Source organism: Penicillium rubens (assembly GCF_028828025.1).
Source record: "Penicillium rubens strain IBT 27055 chromosome Unknown utg000003l_segment0_segment0, whole genome shotgun sequence".
Classification (NCBI taxonomy): Eukaryota; Fungi; Ascomycota; class Eurotiomycetes; order Eurotiales; family Aspergillaceae; genus Penicillium; species Penicillium rubens.
In genome coordinates this window covers 6,074,949-6,095,298 of record NW_026890601.1, presented here as the reverse complement: position 1 = coordinate 6,095,298, position 20,350 = coordinate 6,074,949, and the positions used below count along the sequence as shown (strand labels likewise).

Here is a 20,350-nt window from a genome sequence, read left to right as displayed (position 1 = left end):
AAGTATGTACAACGAGCGGTGGTTTGGTATAAAGCCATTCAGGTCCTCCAGTCCATTGAAAGAGGCTTGGAAAAAGGCCACCTTTCTACGTTTGAGATGGGCAGTGGACTTACAAATTTCAAGAAGATTATGTCCAGATCTTTTTGGAAGAGTACGGAAATTATGTTCTAACAAAAGGCTTGAAAATGGAAGGAAAAATTGAAGACAAGCACAGTCAAGGAACATGCAAATGCAAAGGAAAAACAGTCAAGGAAAAATAGAACATAATTAGCAGAAAACAAGAAAACAATCAAACAAAACAAAAACAATCAAACCAGCTTCTGCCAGCGGGCTAAACCGAAACTCACAACAACAATGCCTGCTATCACGCCAAGAATGCCGAACCACCAATTCAATCCATCTGTGTGCTGGCCGGGAACTTCTACGTTCATACCGAACAGACCAGTGATCAAATTCATGGGGACCAGGATCGTAGCAATCAGGGTAACCTTGCTGAGAACCTTGTTGACGTGGTTTCCCAACACCAAGTTGGTGACATTCAGCTGAGCCAAGTAATTGGTATGAGACCGGCTGAGCATCTTTTCGAAATGCGCCAAGTTCGACATCATGGTCACGACGTGATCTTGGATATCACCCAGGTAAAGACCAATATCACCACGGGGAGTAACCGAGTACTGCTCGTTACAGCGCTTCGAGAATCCACGAATGACGTCGGCCTTGCCGCCTAGCAGGCGCATCAAGCTCATGACCTTCTTGCGCAGGCCTCCAATGCGAGGGAGGAACGATTCGAAATCGTCAACACGGGCGATGAACACGTGGTCTTCGATCGCCTCGGACTCCAATTCCACATCTCGAATGACGGGGCCGAAGCTATCCACGATGTCGTCGATCATCGCGTAACAGATCCAGTCACTACTGAGAGCCACATAGTCTCGCAGCTTTCCAATACGTTTCCGAACATTGGCTGCGTGGGGGTTGTCCTCAAAGGAGAAAGTGAGAACACCGTCTCGGAAGACAACCATGTAGAAATTAACAGGCTCAAGAAATTCCTCACTTGTTTTGTCCGTTTGGAAGAAGGTCCGGAAACAGACAAAGTAGTACTGTTTGAATAGTTCAACCTTCTCGCGGGCTTCCTGGGTTTGAATATCCTCCGTTGTCAGCGGGTGAATAGAGAAAGCCCGGGAGATAGCTCCCAATTCCTCATCGGTGGGGTTAGCCACATCCAACCACCACACACCTCCCTCAGGTCCAAGCTCGAAAAGATCCCGGAAGGTTTCGCCAGGGAGCACTAGATCGCCCAAATCAGCAGCATGCACTGTGCTTTGAGATTCGGATGAAAAGAACCCAAAGCGAGAGCGTTGGTTGACATTCTGGCGTGTTTTAAACCGCTCCTTTTCGTCTGTCACCGCGGCGTTCTTCTTTTCATCTTCACTCAGTGTATCAGACGAGCCATTCTTTTTAATTGCACCTATCTCAGGGCTTTCGGCGCCAGGGCGGAGGTCGTAAAATATGCGCGGCCTCTTGCTCTGTGAGCTCATGCTGTACTTGCGGCGATCGGCATCGGCGACTTTAATGCTCGGATTCAGAGCCACAAACTCCTCGAGTTCCTCGTAATCGATGACGGGAATACGGCCTGGCTCCTCGAAGCAGGCCTCTTCTGCCGTGTCGAATGGCACATCACCCAACTGGGGGTGAATGGCACTGGCATTGCTGAAAGTCGGACGCCGGTTGTGGGTACCACCCGAAACGGTGCGCTGCAGAATAGCTTCTAGGTCGGGAGGCGCATGGCTATCCAGGGTATTGGCGCGCTCACGGCGACGCGGGTCGGCAAAAGCCTCAACTGAATTGGGAGGAGAGGAAGATCGAGCGGACACGGACGAGGCAGCAGAAGCGTTGGCGAGATCCGGGTTCACAATGCTGATGCGACGAGGAGTCTGGTAGGTTGCGTTATGGTCGACTGAGAACCGTCGACCGAGACCATTCAACTCATTCAACGAACGATTGTCGTCGACCTTTTCGAAGTCTCGGGGAATCGGACCGTCTCTTCGGGCATCTTGTGCACTGAGCAAATCTGGACGATCGAGAATTTCAGGACCTTGAGTGGTATCGTGCGGGCTGTAAGAACGCTCGACCGGTACCTCAATGCGTGGAGGCGTCTGCATCTGGAGGCGGTGATCGTCCAGTTCGGGGACCGGGGTACTGTACCTGGTCAGGTACATGTACCTCTCGGATCTAGGAGACTCGGACATGGTGAGCTCTCCGTATATGAGGATTCAACGAAAGCGATTAGGGCGCCAGATTGGCGGATTTTTGCGAGTTTGGTTTAGTGATATTTGCTCTATGATAGCACGACGGCCGGAGCAGACGAAAGCCGGTAAGAGGTTCGTTCAAGGGTGACGGCCCTCCATCCATAAGCCAGACCCTTCACGAGGGTCTGGCGTTACCGACTAACGTCTGGCGGCCACAATAATGATGTTCCTGAAACCCAGTTAGGGGGGTCTGGTGTCGCCCCCGCCGAAGACCCGGAACTTGGGGCCTGCAAGAGGGTGGAGGAGAGAGGCCTTGGAGTAGCGAAGTCCCGCCAACTTGAAGAAGTGGGAGAATGAGGAGCTTGGTAGCTCCAGGGTTGCTGTTAGACGAGAGGCGCGAAAGGCGGAAAGTTGAACGTTAACGTTCAAGTTCGAGTCCTCTTTCGATATCAATTGGAATTTCTAGTCCAAGTAAAAAAAAAAAAAAAAAAAAAAAGATGTAGTGAAATTTAGTGGGAAAGGCGGGAGTGGAAAAGGGAAAAAAGAAAAAGCTGTAAACGAAGTGGCAAAGATCGAAAGTCAATGATGCCGAGGTGGTTCCGCCCACTGAGTCACCCACGGGATATCAAAAGAGTTCGGGACTGGATATTCAATATAAAAGAACCTCAGGGGCTGGATTAAAAGGAGAAAATAAGAAAACAGTGGGGGTTCTTCGAATTAATATGAGAAAACGGGAGACAAAGCTCAGTGAAAATTTTGCAAGCGGGTACAACACCCCACCGTTTCAGCAGATAAAAGACTAAAAAGGTCTATAAGAGAACGGAGTATAACCTATTCTTGACTAGACTTGACTAGGCTACCTTTTTTTCCTTGATATAGTAATGCTTTGAGGCATTTTGTGTCGAATGTTATCTACTACAACATACGGAGTACTCCGCGGCTTTGACTTCTTACATTTCCCCTCTAAGGGCTGCCCCCTCTATACAACATATAGATATGTAGACTACAATCCATGCACATATTAGCCTTTGCATCTTTTATCGCCCTTGGCATTTTGGCATTTCCAGGTTACAACATATATGACACAGTAATATTACTCTAGAAGTTATCTTGGTAATAAACACCCCCTTTTTTTCTCTCATGTTTCGCATGGATGTTTAATGTAAGACGAAGTATGGAGTCAAGAAACACACCGACAATATGTATACAACATATACAACAATCTAATGTATGCGATCGGATCTGGCAATCTGACATGTTAACAAATCAAATCCAATCCAAATCTCCAAAGAACTCGGGAAAAGTCTCCACTCAAACTTTCCGACGTCGGCCAATTTTTTTGTGCCAAGACATTCAGAGTCACATACCGGACTATCAGACCATCTTTGTATATTTTGTGTGTGTGTTTGGACCCTGACACTTGGAACATATACTATCATGTCTTCCTTTGTGATCAAGATCCCTTGTTCCTCTGCCAACATTGGCCCTGGGTTTGATGTGATCGGCTTGGCATTGTCCCTCCACCTGGATCTCCACGTCACAATCGAGGCCAAACCCTCATCCCAGGAACCCTTCAACTGCGCCATCACCTATGAGGACCAAAGCAAGAGTGTTGAGCAGATCAGTCTTGACCCAGAAGTCAATCTGATCACCCGTGTAGCCCTGTATGTCCTCAGATGCCATGACCAGCGGGCCTTCCCCGTCGAGACCAAGGTGCATATCGTCAACCCTATCCCGTTAGGCCGGGGTCTGGGCTCTTCTGGTACCGCCGTGGTCGCCGGTGTCATGCTGGGCAATGAGGTTGGTAAGCTGGGTCTGAGCAAGGAACGGTTACTCGATTATTGTTTGATGATTGGTAGGTTGGATATGCTTTTATGTGCCCCTCATCTGAGTCTTCGGGGAAAGGAAAAAAAAAAAAAAAAATTCCATGATTCGTATGTCGTACATCTTACTAACGTCATAACAGAGCGGCACCCCGATAACGTGGCTGCTTCCCTCTTCGGTGGGTTCGTGGGCACCTATCTGAATGAGCTTAAGCCCGAGGACGTGGCACGCAAAGAGATCCCCCTCAGTGAAGTCCTGCCCGCTCCAGCAGGTGGTGTGGACACCGGCATCAGACCCCCCGAGCCACCCATGGCCATTGGTCATTACAGGAAGTTCAACTGGGCCCCAGAGATCAAGGCCATTGCCATTATCCCTGACTTTGTGGTGCCTACTGCCAACGCCCGTAATGTTCTCCCGCAGAGCTACTCGAGAGAGGACGTGGTATGTGAATGTTCAGAATTGATAAACTATCTGATCTCAGACTAATTTCCGGCTAGGTCTTCAATCTCCAGCGCGCTGCACTCCTCCCGGCGGCCTTGGGAAGTTCCCCTCCGGATCCTGATATGATCTTCCTCGCCATGCAGGATAAGGTGCACCAGCCGTATCGCAAGACGTTGATCCCAGGCTTGACTGAGATCCTCCAATTCATGACCCCTGCCACTCAACCCGGTCTGCTAGGAATCTGTCTCTCCGGTGCCGGACCTACCATCCTGGCACTGGCCACGGAGCGCTTCACCGAGATTGCTGACCGCATCATCGCACAGTTCGCTTCCAACGGTATCTCGTGCCAGTGGAAGCTGCTGGAGCCCGCTCATGATGGCGCAACTGTCGCCTATAACTAAAAGTCGGTGCCTTTCGTATCGTCATAACACGACCGCTACCTGCAAGTCAGCGCTTCGCCGTGCTTGACATACAAGCACCGTCGGCAGCAATGGAGCATTGGGACCTGAGGAGAACCCGTATCTGGTTGGATATGGGAAGGAAGATTTCTTCCCCAACCGCCACCACATGGGTCCTGCAAGATCTCGTTCTCACCGCTCCTTGCTCCTCGCATTGCAGGGTGCATGTGAGCCTTCCAACACGGCAAGTTGGGTTCGGGCTACGTTTAGATTTGCAGGGTTTTGTACACTGGTACGCGATTAAAGGCCGAGATTTTCGAGGCTAGCTTCCCGTCAGCAGTGTTCTAACTCGTTTGTTTTTCGGCTCTATAGATAGATGACAGATGACATCGAATGAAATCATGATCAACCACGTAACCATCAAGGTTCTAATATCGAGTCAACTTTCTCAGAGACATCCCATTTAGGATCAAAATTACACGTATGTTGCAACCTTGTATTCAGTACTTGTACGTGCTTTGGCGGAGTGTCGTGAGTGTATAATGTAGAGAACAAGGCGGTCCGACGTGGCAGAAGGCAAATGACACCATTGCGATAAGCCGCCCCGGGCATCGATCAAGGGATCCTCGAACCTGGCGTATTGACCTCGAATCTGATTAACTTGCTTCAAAAATGGATGAATTACTCGCGCCTATTCAGGATGTCATTGAGGGCCAAATCGTACGCCCAGCCCCGCCTCCATTCATTGTCATTGCTCCGCGCGTCTGGACGATTCAAGCTAACAAGATCTCGATAACAGGACTTCCACGGCCAACGTCTAGCAGAGCTACTTTCAACAGTCTTGCTGGTTATCTCTGGGGTATGTTGCACGAATATGAGTCTTGTATTACCAGAGCTAACAATTATTGTATCTGTTCTAGGCCGCCAGCTTCGTCATCGGATATATCTACCAGGACATCCACCTTACGTTATGGACCGGTTTGGCGGGCACATTGTTTACAGCTTTCGTCGTTGTCCCGCCCTGGCCGGTATATAACCGCAACCCAGAGAAGTGGCTGGGCTCAACAAGCGCAAATGCAGCTCCGGGTATAACTGTGGATGGGGTGAAGGTGCAATAAGCTATTGTTGAGAAACTGTCAAGCGTATTAATCATTCGAAGAATTTGGGCAGCGCTTTCTTGTCTGCTACGAAATATGAGAATGGGAAACTATGGAGCTGGCTTGAGACATCAACCGTTTGAACGCCTGCGAATCCCTAAGCCGTCGTAAAGATCCAGACCCGTCTTCGAAAAAAAAAAAGAAAAAGTATCAAGTTATAGCCATTGAACATGCGGCATCAGCCAGAAATCGTGAATTTGTATCGTGTAGTGTCTTTGAAACCCCCCGTGCCCCTCTTTACCGGCCGTACTTCTGGAACTCCCAGTCTCGGTTGTCTAGCGGGCAGACTTGGCGGGTCTTCAGCCATCTCGATATACAGTGGAAGTGGAATGCGTGCTATAGAAATGAAGTAATTAGCTTATATTCAAACGGTCGGACGGGGTCGACGCGGGGGTCCTCACGTTGCAGATACCCCAGGCAACAGTGCACTCTTCCGTTGTTGATGACCCTTGGTTGGCCTGGCATTCGATGCCTGTTAAATTGATCGGTCAGCTTATAAGATAAGAGAGCTTTGGATGGGAGTTTCCGCGTACACAAGTCCATGATGTGGTTTCGGCAAATGGCACAGTTGTCGACGACAATATCCCAAGCCCACAGGGCAACAGCGTTCCACTTAACGATAACAAGTCAGTATCATGAGTCGCTGCGAGCAGTAGGTTTCGTGTACCTTCTTGACCTCGAACTTCTTCTTGTCCGCATTATCGGAGCCCTTGGCGACGGCCTTGCCCTTGGAGGAGCCAGTAGCGGCTTCCTTCATCTCCACGTCTGTCATATTGTGGTTCTCGTCGAAATTTGGATGGTCTCAGTTCGAAATGCTTGGCGCCAGACGACAGAAGCTAGCTGAGGTGGGGGGATCAGAACTGTGACTGACGTAAGTGAGGCTCCGATGCCCAGGTTTGGGCGGTGATGGAGGGCGGTAATTGTAGTGTAGAGAGTCGAGATAGAATGGACGAGGTACCTTTTCTGAGGGAGTTAAAACAAGAGATATCTCCAAAGGTACTCAATGCACAAAAAGCGACAATGCGACCCTGTCCAGCAGTTGATAGTTCTGTTTGACTTGGTTTGTTCTTGATATCGCGAAGCAGGTGGCGTCCTTAGTCATCGAGATGAGACCCCGGTCCCCTCGTTTGTCTGCGTTCGATGGTCTTTCCCTACAAACCAACAACAATGATTCAATCTTCCTTACCTTCTCTTCTTTTTTCCTCTTTTAGAGATGTCTACAGTTGATCTTCTTTTTTGACTTTTGTCACGCTCTCCGTTTCATAGACAAGTTCTTTCAATAGACTGTCTATCTCTGCCTTTGAGCGACATCTGCTTGACTCAACTTGCGACTCTTTCATTCCCTCAGTTTGATACACGTCACTTTTCCTGCTTCCCCGGCGTTGCCATATCTAATATTGTCGACACCTGCTGAGCAGTGATCTGACTCATTTTGCTGCAATCTCCGCATCTTCTGCCTTTTACTGCTTCGTCATAGCGTTGCTTTTTCTCTTTACCTCTCTCTTCAGGCTGCCTATTTTTCAAGCCAACCGTCGAAATGTCGACCCAATCTCCTCATTCTCCGACTCCTAAGGGATCGCGCAACAACCGCCGTCCTCAGAAGAAGAACACGACCCCTCACGCCCAGAAACCGGCGCTCCTCTCTACCCCTCCGTCATCCCCGCCCCGTAACATGAGCTCCGGAGCCATCCAGGTGGATCCTTCGAACAACTTCAACTCTTCGAAGAAGAAGCCCATGCGTTCAGGCAAGAAGTCCCGAGACAACAAGGCTTCACCTGCCCCGCACTCTGGATACCACAGCAACGGGTACAACAGCGGTCCCCGACATACACCCTCCCGCCCCGCTGTCACCTCTCCTCAGACAAAGCCGAGCCCAGCTTATGCGGGACCGACGTTCCACGCATCGCCTGCACCATCTGCTTTACCCATTCCCAGTTTTTTCTCTAAGTCGGCTCCTGATGCCAATCTGGTCCCACCCATGGAGACCGATAGTGACGATGCGGACGTGGACCCTGAATTAGAGATGACTCCGTCCAAACCTCGCAACCGCAACAACCAATCCAAGGGCGAAGAACCCAAGCCTTCCCCTCTTGACTTCCTTTTCAAGGCTGCTGTGCAAGCCAGAGATCAAAAGTCCACGAGCAGCCCTGAGGTGAATAAGGTCCTTCAGTCTCCCCAGACCGAACCCAGGGTCGTGCGGCCCAACGCTGATGGTATGTTTACGTTTGAAATGGGAAACTCTGACTACAACCGCAACTCAAACATTGGCCCTTCTTTCGCTCCTTCTTATCAAGACCGTATGAATGCGCTGCGACCTTCGAGTACCCCCCAGTCGCCTGATATGACTGAGGAGGAGCGACGAACCAAGACTGAGGAGTTGAAGCACCTGTTGCTCAATCCACCCCCGCAAAAGCCGCCTTCCTCGGCTTATGCGTCGCCTGAATACGCTGGGCCCTTTGGGTCCCGTCCTTCCAATGTGCCGCCCTATGCCACTCCTATGCGGACCTCATCTGGCCCTCAGTTGACCGCATCTCATGGCTCATTCTCGTCTCCCCAGCTGCAGCAGCAGCAGATTTCTCAGAACAATGGACGTCGTCACTACCAATACCCCACCCACTCTCACTCACCTCTGCGCCGTGAGGTTGACATGGTCCCGCCCCCTTCGATGCCTCCGTATCGTGGCCCCGTCTCCAACAACACCTCGAACGGAGGTTCCCCGGCGCCGTATGGCAATCCGTACATGACAATGTCGCAGCAGCAGCAACAGCAGCAGCAGTCTGGCTATGCTTCACCCCACCCAGACTATGCCCCGTCTTCATTCCAAATTCCGGTCAACTCGCCATCTCCTTCTCGGGTGGTGGACACGGCGCAAATCGAGAATGACATTCGTCGGGTTTTGAAACTGGATGCCTCGGGACCTCCAGTTACTCAGAGCTCTGCGTAAACGCATATTCCTCTCCCGTGACAATTTCCTTTTGATATTGTCTGTCCACTCTTTTTTGAATGTCCTGATGTTTCTTTCTTTCTTTGTTTTTTTCTTTCTTTCTGTCTTTACTTCGTTCTGTCTTTCTTTTTTCTTTTTTCTTCCCTCAGTTTTGTTTTTATTATCTCTTTGAATCTAGTCTGATTTTGCTCTGTTTCCTTCTTGCATTTCGTTCATACGGGCATCCTCGACTGGTCTCGGGACCCTCGGCTGGTTATTTTAGTCTTCCTTTCCCGCGACGGGGTGCTCATTGTTTCTTTCCATACGTCTCTTGCGGCAACGTTTACCATGATGATAATGCACGGCACTGGCTGCTTGGTAAATTGATGAGGTGATAGTTTCATACCTTTTCTCCATCGTTCGGCGTCGTGGTTTTTCCCGGTGGCGCGCCTGGTTTTGGCTTGGGGCATGCATGGAGGGATGCGAACAAATGCATGATGTTGCTGTTTTATGTTTATGTAAATTTTTTACTTTTTGTTTACTTTTGGATCGTTGCTTTCTTGCTTTGGGCCTCCCCGCTGCTGTCAGCTTTACCATCTGTTTTGTTTGGTCGAAGTAGCGGTCAGCCTCGGTCAGCCTTCCAAGACTGACATGGGGCTGATCTGGCACTTTATACCTTTGTGTATCCTCATCACTCGTTTCATGAGGATTGAATTTGTCTAAATATCTGACTAGTCAACGTCGGTGTGCTTTTGTGCCCGTTGCGCAATCAGATAATCATCACTGGTCAGATTTTGGTTCCGTTTATGGAGTGCAAGTAGTAGTCGTAATAGTAACCAAAGAGATCTGATGCTAATTTATGGATAAACTTGGAAGTCTCCATTGCGCTACGTGATTTGACAGACAATATACTATCACGAGCGGTATAATTAATAATGGAAATGAACGTGAAGCTAAGTCTGAAAGTCGAGTTGAAGAAGTATCGTTCATCAGTTGTACATGTGGTTCTCGTCAAGTACTTTTTCAATTTCAGACAGTTGGGTAGGACTGCTACACCAAAGATACTATATGTAAACCGAACTTGTCTCACCGGGCTATATTACATCTCCTTCCGTTGTTCTGGGCTTGCCCGTCATATGTCTCCACTAGAAATGATCATTCAACAAGCATAGCGGTGATGAGAATAGCGGAGGTGCCGTTAGTTCCAAGATCTGGGCATGACATCCACATAATAGGGGATGACGAAGACTCGTAGGAGCACAGTCACAGATACCCGGGGAGATGAAGAGAGACGAACCCAGGGGGTTGCGTCGCCAAGTGGAAAATAGAGAGGAGAAAAGGGATGCCAGCCCGATATAGCCAGTAAACGATGTAAGACGTGGAATAGTCTCAACAGGACGGGAAGTTGGGGCAACACATTAGTGTCAAGAGCACCCCTCGAAGAGAGAACACAGGAGTTCAAGATGTTGAAAGTAACCATAGAAGCAGCAATGCCTTGCTCACCGGTTAAACTGATGCAAAAGAGAAAAACGACCAGTAAAGAGCTCGTTCATCCGCATGCATCATTGGGTGTCGGGCCGTATATACGTAATCCTCGGGGTGATGAACCTTGGAAGGATGCATCCTGTATATGTACATCAAAAATCCCTCGCCATTATAGCTTCCATCTTCAACCGTGTAGAAAGCTCTCTATCCACCCAAAAAACTGTCAAACTCATCATCATCGCTATCCGGAAGTAGTGTTACCACCTTCACATGTCGCATTGGATCAATGATCTTTTCATCCGAGCTCTCTTGGGGCGGCGGAGCATCCAGCAACGTCTGTAAAGACTCTTCGTCGATCACCATACACATGCGATACTGAGTACAATAGCCTTGATCCTCCTGTTGACCAACCCAGCATCGGAAATGTGCGCGAATTGAGTCTATCGAAGCTCCGTCAAATCTCGGATGGTTCATGACGATTGGACGGTGCTGGGCCCAGATTTCGTGATATGTAGTGAGGTCTGTATCCATTGAGGTATTGTTTTCTGAGGAGACGCATTCAGAGTATAGCCCCTGTTTCATGTAGGAGTTGAGGAGCTCGATAATCCGGAGGAATGCGGCGTTGGAATGGGGAGTATATGTGGTGCGGTAAATGACATAGCCCCATGTCGATCCGTTCCTAGTGCTCGCGTGGAGGTGCTTCGTAGGCCAGGAAAGCCCATTGAGATTCATTGCGATGTGCTAAATGAAAGACAAGACCATATAGAATATGGATAGGAAGAAAAGAGCCGCGAAATACATTTATTTAGTTCTGCTATTCTCCACCTGCCCTGACACTAATGCACAGCCGAGAAGGGCTGTTCATTACTAGTTTTGTAATTTTGGCCCCATCATATACGAAAGTTCTTCGATGTAGATACATACCCGATTGAGACGAGTAGACTTCACCGGACACAAGGCTACCGAATTAGGTGATAGTGTTTACATAGGGATTCAATCATTGTCAGCCTCAGATAAACAAGTAATGTAGAACAATACCTGCGTCCTCAGCTACACTAGGCAGCTTAATATCATTCGCAAATTCCCCTAACAAGCCCGCCAGACGGATGTGGACAAGCCACACTCGTACGCTAAGCATTTCGGGTAATGTGTAAATGGGGGCGGAGGGGGCCAAACGTTATTAAACCGTTATACTGGTAGCGGAAGGGAAGAGAATATATTATTGAAAGTAGTACAGCATTCTATCGCTAGACCATAGCAAAAGCTAAGGTATATTCTAGGCTCGATGGATTCTTCCATGGTTGACGATGATCTTAATATGTGCCATGTGACCGCTGGACTGACTAGGCAATCGGTCCCCCTGGGACTCATCAGTTGAAACGGGGATGTGCCAAGGGTGGGGCTGTACCGGGCACTCCATCTGTACTAGTCTACTAACGCTAAACTCGAGCCTCATACGAAGTCGAGACATCATGATAGTTGCTCAATCTCATGGATGTCCAGGTGGCAACCCTAAGAAGTGACCCAATGGACGCTAAGACAGAGAATGTAGCCTTGGCCTCGCTATCTCTCAGTTCTATTAGTCCTTAGCATGGCATCCACCCTCACGTCCCGAACATATGGGTTGGATGATTCTGAACGGAAGCTAGCAGCCATCGAAGGCAGAAGAGTTCCTGATAATCCGACTAATCAACTGTCTCGGCTATGCCTGGTGCTGCACTTAGCTGCACTGTCTTCCTGAATTCACGCGCGCTTTGGATGCGCGGACGATTATGAGCAATCGATTTCCAAACATGAAATCACTGGACGATTTCCCTAACTGTTTTTGGCACCGACCTAGTAGAACAATATCCCGGGAACGAACTATTGCGGTACCAGGTCGGGCGCGCATGTGCTACAGGAGGCTATACATCACTGTACCTGGAGCTAGGTCTGCTACCAGATGTGGCTATTGCAGAAGCGCACGACAATCGGACTTCCAGCCAAGCGATTTACGAGAGCATTATCATCAGCCCGACCAGGTGGGCCTGTATGTATGACTATAACCGCTGTCTACACTCAACCCTATGTTCTGGAGCCCATTTAAACGCTGACATACGTGTGCGGTCTATGCTTGATCAAACCGTACCGGTGGGGGATAGCCTCTGTCTTCTTGTGTCGTGCCCTAGGATTGATATTACTGAGGACTGGTGCCTCGATGCTGAAGGCGCATTAACGGCCGGTTGATCCAGCAGCTGTCCGGTTATTGTGCGAACCACTGCCCACTGATCTACCCACCGTTTATAAGGACATATTGATCCTGATGGCAGCGTGGTCAGGCAACATCCGCCGGCCATGTGTTGTTCGTGGAATCTACCACCACCCCTTCTTCGCTAAATGGTGGTTAGGGCAGAAGGCTTCGTGGATTGGATTCGACATGCCATCTCTTAGGCTTAGCCGGCAGGAAGAGACCCAGCATCGCAAACTTTATTCACAGAATGCTCTCGTATCGGCAATCCTGATAGTAGGGCTAGTACTAGAGCTACTAGTCCAAAAATAGATAGAGTTCTCCGCGCACATACAAGGCGTTGACACAAGTGGCAGTGAATAAGGAGGAGATGATAGCACATGCTATCATTCAGGATGCCATCATCTTTCTCAGCATTCCTCTTCCTCGTCCCCATTAGCGGTGAAGCCATTAGCGCAACTAACAGGCTTACCAGCATCAGGCGGTTTATGGCCTTAGCTGTTAAAGTCACTCCCGTCGGTATAGATATTTATTTTGTTGTTGATAATCCTTCTTCCGTGGTATTTATCATCTTTAGCTGTATTCCCAGCGCAGGTGCGCTTACGGATGATTCAAAAGTTAGTACGGCTGCTAAGGCGAGACGTGCGATGGGCGAACGTGATTTAGACAAGCCTAGCAAAGACTTCTAGTATGAGGGCGGGAAGGGTATGACCTGCAAGGCGTGGATTGACAAGGCAAGGTGTTGTGGTTATCGTGAACCTACCTATAGTACGGACTACTTCTCCATTCCGCGAATGCAACTATAGGGTGGACCGAAGTCCCTCTTTCGATTCTTCTCGAATCCTCTCCCAGAATACGCTAATCTATACAGGGCTTAGCGTCATCTTAAAGACTGAACCGGATCGAAAGATGTAATATGAGACTCGGTCTCGTAGATTATGTAGGCTGCAATACCTACATGTAGGTATTATTGGCATGTTACCATTTCTAGCTCGTATTATACATGGACATCTGTAATGAAGGTGAGATCCTATCGCAACAACCATAGTAAACATACGACATACAGATGTACCTAAATGCCAAGACCTAGGTCTCGCCAAGAGCTGAATTCGCCCGGTGAAACGAATCAAAATTGGCAGGTTTTCTAATTCCAAGGTGGAGTCTAGCCTATGAGAGCCCAATGCTGATCCTAATGTCCAGGGTTTTTCCTATGTACAATATATATTCTAGGCTTACAGATCAAGAGTTTTCAATGATAAGGATCTACATTGTAGAATCGCTGAATAGTTTGATTCGCGCGCTTAGTATATCAAATGCCCTACGAAGTATATTGTACATATATAGCTTCTATTTGTTGGAACGTGGACTCATCCCCTCTTGTAAAACCCTAATGACTCCTATTCGCCAGCCACAGTCATTTCCCGAGATCCACTCAGGAGCTAATTTTATATCAATTTCACCCTCGGCCGTATGTTGGAGGTTCTTAAGTCCTTAGGGGAAGTACGAAGTACGGAGTACGGAGTAAAGGGAAGCCGCACTCGCCACTTCAGAATCTCCTATTGTGTATTCCTAGGTCTGTATTCCGTATACTTCTTTTGCTTATGTCCTCCGTACCCTACCCACACATATGTTGTCTTATATTTCACAGATCTGATTCCTGTTGAAGCTTAATTTGAATTGCTTTTGCCGCAAGGGTTCGGACAATGGCATTCAGATACACGTTGCACACGTGTAATTGTATCTAGATCGGGAGGCATGTATTGGAGACTGGATGCAGTACTTTGTACAGTAAAACATACACACGTATTACTTGGCAAGATACCCAATCGCATTCAAAAGCTTATGATGGGTTGTCGACATCATAATCAAAGGGATCTACATACCACACGTCGAGACCTCGCTGGATGCGGACAGGGGGTTGATGAGATAGAGTCATATCAAAACAATCGAAGCAAATGTCCTGTTAGCTTTTATATTGTGAAAGAAGATCATATATATTAGTCCAAGCCTTTTTAAAACTCTTGTGTCTCCAAAAAAGAAGAAAAAAAAGAAAAGCCTACGACAAACCCTCTTCCTCCCCCCTCCACCTTTTCTCCTTCCTTACCTAATTCTGGATTCTGACTTCCAAGGTTGCCCCTACCACAACTTCACATCTTCACTTTTTCAGTACCTTCTTTCTCCCTTTTCTATCTGAATTCTGAATTCTCTATTGATTATCCCCGCGTCGGGACACGTTTTTCCTGTCTCCAATGACCGCTCTCGCGACCTGAATCTCGGTTTTAACCCCCCTGCGCCCGTTTTTCCCTCTACTGTAACACCATGGCGAATATGTTAGTCCACCTCTGGATGTCTTGACAATGTTGGAATGTTCATGTCCACTGACGTGATGCAGGTTGACTTCGACATGGCGTTCTTTTTGGCATACCATGACCTCCTATGACCGTCATGCCTCTCACGACTCCCCCTACCGTACCGGGCGACACGTCCCTCTCAGTCAAAGTCGCCATGAGCCCCTCACATCTGTCGCGACCAGCGCAATCGAGTCTCGTCCAGACCTCTCCAACCCATACGATGACGAGCCCACAAAAGGATCTGCAAGTGCACAAGCGTCCGAGTGGAATGGCTCGCCCGATGGCTTGGGCTCTCCTACCCAGCCCTACTCACCAGGGATGAGGTCGGTCGCATCCCAGAAAAGACGATCGAACGACCAAGGCGAGGGTGCACCGGAAATCCAGATGCAAAGTTTCCACGATGGAGCACCGCCGCCGCCGCCGGTCGCTCACTCCTGGAGGAAGATTGAACGCTGGTTAGAACACAATTACGAGGAGCTCCATGACCAACTCGGTGAAGGATGTACCCAGAACGACATTAACGAATTGGAGCACGAACTGGACTGCAGTCTGCCATTAGAGGTGCGGGAATCTTTAATGGTCCATGACGGCCAAGAGCGTGGTGGCCTGCCCACCGGTGTCATCTTCAGCGCCATGCTGCTCGACTGCGAAGAGATCGTTCAGGAATGGCGGAACTGGAAAAAAGTCAACGATGAATATCTCAGTAACGCAACTGTGATGCAAAACCCACCCGCATCCAGCTCTGCAGCCAGCTCCTCCGCGGCCGGCCCGTCTCAGCAGGCCTCCACAATGTGGCAATCAGACCTGCTCGACCGTCAGGACTCCCAGCCCCCTGGTGCAGTCCAGAAATCCTACGCACATCCCGCTTGGATCCCCCTCGCCCGTGATTGGGGCGGCAACAACCTGGCCATTGATCTGGCACCCGGTCCCGCTGGAAAATGGGGCCAGGTGATTATTTTCGGCCGGGATTACGACTGTAAATACGTGGTTGCCCGCTCGTGGGCTGGGTTCCTGGCGACTCTTGCCGACGATCTGTGCAGCGGCCACGTCATTGTCGACGAGGAGACAAATGAGCTGAAGCTGAAGCAATTCAAGGCCCAAAATGTGGAGCCCCCATACCTGGAGATCCTGCGCTGGAGGGCTGATCAAAAATATGGCCGCCGCGTACCTCGCCGGAAGGGCCCTGTACCTAATGGTCTGGGTGTGAATGCTGCAGGCAACCGGTCCAGCAGTCGCGAGTCTCCCTACGGCAGCCCTACGCGCGCTGAAGAACGCGGCCGTTCGCCGCACCGTTTCTCCAAGGGTGGAAATGCCCAAAGTCCCAAGACGCCATTCGGCGTGTCCAGCCCTCTTGCACGCGTGACTGAGGAGACAACAAGTCCTGTAGTCACTGCAGGTCCTACAATCTCCGAAGACGCCAAGGAAAATGGCAAGGAGCCTCAGACTGAAGATCTTATGGAGGTTGTAACCCCGCAAATCTCCAATAAGGAGAACGAAGGGTTCTCCAAGCCCAATGAACTCAAGGAATCCGACAAGGCCGAGAAAAGTGAGAAAACCGACTCCGTAGAGTCCTCAACCGCCATTGAGTCGGAGGTCCTTGGCGAAATGAAGAACGTGGCTATTTAAAGTGAGCCTTGCTTTTGAGACCCGGCAGTCCCTTTTTCTCTCGTGTCTCAGTTTTCAATGGCATTCGGCGTCAATGTGGAACTTATGGATGTGCGACAACGTTCTGTTTCTGCTTCTGTTTCTACTTCTGCTTCTATGTATAGAATCCCCCCCTGTTCTTCTTCTAGCCTCGGTTCCACGGCATTTGTTGTAACTCTAGGGTGCTGTTTCGCTCTGCTTCTGCGCTTTTTCCTTTTCGTTTTGGCTTTCCTTTGCCGTCGAGATGGCTCTGTGTCTACGGTTTTGATATTTTTTGCCTGTAATTCTATGATGACAGTCTGCCTTGTTCTTGCGTGTCTGGCTACAATCCCATTTACTTTGATTCTTCAATCTTCTCAAGTTGCCCAAGACTTGTTCCCAGGGCATACGCATGGTCCTAGTCGAGGTTCTCAAGGTTGCTGCTTCAACACACGTTGTATAAGCCTCAGTATATGGATATGTGGCATGGGTATGCTACTAAACATCCAACCATGAACATCAATATAGGTCATCAATCCGTTAATATACAGAAACCATGAATAAACATCCCAATACCCTTTCCCCGGGGGTGTAACCTTGAAGAAACAAGACTCTTAATCCCAATCGTCATCGTCATCGTCACCACGGTTCCTCACATTGGGATTAGAGCCCCGAATCCCACGTCTCCCCTTCTTCCTCCCAAATCCTCTCCCACCAGCACCATCGTCACTCTCCTCCTCCTCTCTAACATCATCGTCATCCCCAGCCCCAATCTTCACGGCCAAAAGAATCCCCTTAAAGACCAATCTCTTCTCCAGAACCTTCACATCAAACCCTTCAACCCCATCAAAGCCCCTCGCTTCGAGCCCTTCAAACCCAACAACCCGGTCAACTCCAACCCCATCCTTAAACCCAATAACACAAGGCAAAACCTTAATCCCAAGTTTCTGCGCAATAAATGGCGTGTTACGCACATCTACCCGCGCAAACGAAACCTCATAGTGTGCATTCGCCAGCTCGCCAAGCTTCATATCCATAACCGCGCACCGTAAAAAATCCGGGTGCGCAAAGTGAACCAGACACCTGCTTGTGCGTGTTGTGAAGTCCAACACGGACTGGTCTGTCGAGAGAGTCGGGTAGACTTCGTTTTGGATGAGGCCTGTGTTACCGCTGGTTGCCCGTGCGGAGTGGTTGTTTTTCGTGGCTGCCAGCTCGGCGTTGAGTTGGTGGATGCGTTGGTCGCGGTAGTGAGTGTCATCTTCGTTTTCGAGGGCGGCGAAGAGGGCATCGTCGTCTGAATCGGGCATTTTGAGGGGATGTGCGGGGCGGATTGGATTGTGGTTTTAGGGTTGGGATTTTTTTTGGTTCCTTCGGTGGGTTTTGGCACGGCTGTTCTGTTTGGTTCTGCTTTTTGAGCCCGATCTCCTAATGTGAGGTTGTTGATTGGGATTCTCAGAAGAGTGTGTGGTTAGGAGGGTTGAGGTTGGAAGGTCGGGAGCTCCACTGGTATATGGGCTCGGTACAGAGTAGTCTACGCGTGAACAGCTTTAGAAATTCGTTTTGGGGGTTTCTATAGTGGACAATTAGAATGAGTTCTGTATTTCCTTATTTCTTGTTCTTTTAATTAGTAGAACAATTTTGCGCATATTCTTTAGCCTCATAGCATAGTTATGCCATGCGCATAACTAGCCACACTACATATAAGTACAAACGTATGACTGCCAACTATGTATACTGTATATCATTGAGTGTTTGCAAGTCCTAATCCGCAGTATCAGTTGACTACTATACCCCTTATCCTGTACTCCGTACTGCAATACAACATAGTATAACTACCTAAATATCCATGGATGTTTCACTCTATAAATAAAATCCTGAGTCAGCACCCCCTAACCGCCTTGCTTAGGTAACGACGTGCCTGTTTCCGGCCGCGAAATCTGTTGTTGTCAAATCTCCTTTGGCCTTTTTTCTTTGGTCATCTTCTCGAACAACTTCTTTTGTTCTTCGACTCCCCTGGACATATCCTGGGTGCTATCTGTCGTTTCCGCTCCTTCCCCTTTTAACAAACAGCCGATAACACCCCCTATCTGCGACCAACCCCCTCAACATGGCCGAAGACAAGAAATCCGACGACTACACCGTCGATATGAACAAGGTCGACCAAGGGAATAAGGAGTTTGAGGCTGCGCCGCCGCCGACTCCCTCGCCCCGCGCCAGTTCCACCGTGTCCAACAACCCCGCTTTCCCCGTTTTGGCATACTGTGGTTCGTCAATTATGATGACCGTGATGAACAAGTATGTTCTGTCGGGCTTGGACTTCAATTTGAACTTCCTCTTGCTCTGTGTTCAGGTATGTGGTGGATTCTGCAGTCTTGATCCAAGACGAATTGCTAATACCAACAGTCTTTGGTCTGCATTGCTGCAATTCAAACATGCAAGTCCATGGGTCTTATCACCTTCCGTGATTTCAACACCGATGAGGCCAGAAAGTGTATGGACTCCGATTATTAAAAGCTGATAGACGTGGCTGCTGACAAAATTCCATATCAGGGTTCCCGATTACGCTCCTACTGATCGGCATGATCTACACTGGTTCCAAGGCTCTTCAGTTCCTCTCAATCCCGGTTTACACCATCTTCAAGAACTTGACCATTATCTTAATTGCCTATGGAGAGGTTCTCTGGTTCGGTGGCTCAGTCACTAACCTTACTCTCTTCTCCTTCGGTCTGATGGTTTTCAGCTCACTCATTGCCGCCTGGGCTGATATCAAGCATGCCGTTGAAAGCACCGGTGACACCTCCAGCAAGGTCTCCACCCTGAACGCCGGATACGTCTGGATGTTGATCAACTGCCTGTGCACCTCATCCTATGTTCTGGGCATGCGCAAGCGCATCAAGCTGACCAACTTCAAAGATTTCGACAGTATGTGCCTCTTCCAGCCTTGTTTCGAATGTTTGCTAACATGACCTTCTCTCCAGCCATGTTCTACAACAACCTCCTTTCCATCCCCGTCTTGATCGTTCTCACCCTGCTGGTCGAGGACTGGTCATCCGCCAACCTTGCCCGCAACTTCCCCGAGGCCAACCGTGACGGTATCTTCTTTGCTATGGTTCTATCCGGTGCTTCCTCTGTCTTCATCTCTTACACATCCGCATGGTGTGTCCGCACTACCTCCTCCACTACATACTCTATGGTCGGCGCACTCAACAAGCTGCCCATCGCCCTGTCTGGTCTTATCTTCTTCGATGCGCCAGTCACCTTCCCCAGTGTTTCCGCCATCGCTATCGGCTTCGTCAGCGGTATTGTCTACGCCGTTGCCAAAATCAAGCAGAACTCCAAGCCCAGAACCGGTGTTCTCCCCACGCCAGTCAGTGCCAGCAGCCAGAGCATGAGAGACTCGCTGCGCTCTTAAGGCTTGGAATGGCAGTATGCATCTGACTGGTCAGTGCATATACAAAAGTCAACCGCGTCCACGGTGCTCCTTCGCATGTGACATTATGATTCACGTTTCATTGCAGCCGAATTCAAGGGTCTTATCTGGTCTGATGGGGAAAATCCTGCGATCACTTTGGTCGGTGTTGGTGTTTGATTCCTTTCTCTTTTCCGTTATTTTCACCTCCCCTCGCCTTACACTTACGGGAAACCGATTCGTTTTTGCGGTTTCTCCTGACC

At 49.2% G+C, this 20,350-nt stretch overlaps 10 protein-coding genes across 10 annotated transcripts; 6 read left to right on the top strand and 4 right to left on the bottom strand.

The window, feature by feature from the left end:
* Positions 1 to 308: 308 nt before the first annotated feature.
* N7525_008548 (magnesium transporter CorA family protein) lies at positions 309 to 2,249 on the bottom strand (the record flags this gene model as incomplete). The annotated part of the gene is made up of 1 exon (XM_002562603.1): positions 309 to 2,249. The coding sequence occupies one exon, from the start codon at positions 2,247 to 2,249 to the stop codon at positions 309 to 311; it is 1,941 nt and encodes a 646-aa protein (XP_002562649.1).
* Positions 2,250 to 3,686: 1,437 nt separating this feature from the next.
* N7525_008547 (homoserine kinase) lies at positions 3,687 to 4,915 on the top strand (the record flags this gene model as incomplete). The annotated part of the gene is made up of 3 exons (XM_002562602.1): positions 3,687 to 4,104; positions 4,216 to 4,514; positions 4,571 to 4,915. 3 exons carry the CDS (start codon positions 3,687 to 3,689, stop codon positions 4,913 to 4,915), a joined length of 1,062 nt encoding a protein of 353 aa, XP_002562648.1.
* Positions 4,916 to 5,584: 669 nt separating this feature from the next.
* N7525_008546 (signal peptidase complex subunit 1) lies at positions 5,585 to 6,030 on the top strand (the record flags this gene model as incomplete). The annotated part of the gene is made up of 3 exons (XM_002562601.1): positions 5,585 to 5,632; positions 5,712 to 5,771; positions 5,833 to 6,030. The coding sequence occupies 3 exons, from the start codon at positions 5,585 to 5,587 to the stop codon at positions 6,028 to 6,030; spliced, it is 306 nt and encodes a 101-aa protein (XP_002562647.1).
* A 276-nt stretch (positions 6,031 to 6,306) lies between these two features.
* On the bottom strand, positions 6,307 to 6,841 carry N7525_008545 (SCF ubiquitin ligase complex subunit HRT1; the record flags this gene model as incomplete). Its single annotated transcript, XM_002562600.1, has 4 exons — positions 6,307 to 6,405; positions 6,471 to 6,541; positions 6,603 to 6,681; positions 6,737 to 6,841. The coding sequence occupies 4 exons, from the start codon at positions 6,839 to 6,841 to the stop codon at positions 6,307 to 6,309; spliced, it is 354 nt and encodes a 117-aa protein (XP_002562646.1).
* Positions 6,842 to 7,606: 765 nt separating this feature from the next.
* Positions 7,607 to 9,013, top strand: N7525_008544 (uncharacterized protein; the record flags this gene model as incomplete). Its single annotated transcript, XM_002562599.1, has 1 exon — positions 7,607 to 9,013. The coding sequence occupies one exon, from the start codon at positions 7,607 to 7,609 to the stop codon at positions 9,011 to 9,013; it is 1,407 nt and encodes a 468-aa protein (XP_002562645.1).
* A 1,668-nt stretch (positions 9,014 to 10,681) lies between these two features.
* On the bottom strand, positions 10,682 to 11,209 carry N7525_008543 (uncharacterized protein; the record flags this gene model as incomplete). The annotated part of the gene is made up of 1 exon (XM_002562598.1): positions 10,682 to 11,209. The coding sequence occupies one exon, from the start codon at positions 11,207 to 11,209 to the stop codon at positions 10,682 to 10,684; it is 528 nt and encodes a 175-aa protein (XP_002562644.1).
* A 1,061-nt stretch (positions 11,210 to 12,270) lies between these two features.
* On the top strand, positions 12,271 to 13,016 carry N7525_008542 (uncharacterized protein; the record flags this gene model as incomplete). Its single annotated transcript, XM_061214420.1, is given in 3 exon segments — positions 12,271 to 12,298; positions 12,318 to 12,506; positions 12,709 to 13,016. The coding sequence occupies 3 exon segments, from the start codon at positions 12,271 to 12,273 to the stop codon at positions 13,014 to 13,016; spliced, it is 525 nt and encodes a 174-aa protein (XP_061068851.1).
* Positions 13,017 to 15,130: 2,114 nt separating this feature from the next.
* Positions 15,131 to 16,681, top strand: N7525_008541 (SMI1/KNR4 family protein; the record flags this gene model as incomplete). The annotated part of the gene is made up of 1 exon (XM_061214419.1): positions 15,131 to 16,681. The coding sequence occupies one exon, from the start codon at positions 15,131 to 15,133 to the stop codon at positions 16,679 to 16,681; it is 1,551 nt and encodes a 516-aa protein (XP_061068850.1).
* A 611-nt stretch (positions 16,682 to 17,292) lies between these two features.
* Positions 17,293 to 17,985, bottom strand: N7525_008540 (uncharacterized protein; the record flags this gene model as incomplete). Its single annotated transcript, XM_002562596.1, has 1 exon — positions 17,293 to 17,985. One exon carries the CDS (start codon positions 17,983 to 17,985, stop codon positions 17,293 to 17,295), a length of 693 nt encoding a protein of 230 aa, XP_002562642.1.
* An 800-nt stretch (positions 17,986 to 18,785) lies between these two features.
* gmtA (GDP-mannose transporter) lies at positions 18,786 to 20,090 on the top strand (the record flags this gene model as incomplete). Its single annotated transcript, XM_002562595.1, has 4 exons — positions 18,786 to 19,028; positions 19,082 to 19,169; positions 19,229 to 19,600; positions 19,657 to 20,090. The coding sequence occupies 4 exons, from the start codon at positions 18,786 to 18,788 to the stop codon at positions 20,088 to 20,090; spliced, it is 1,137 nt and encodes a 378-aa protein (XP_002562641.1).
* Positions 20,091 to 20,350: the final 260 nt, after the last annotated feature.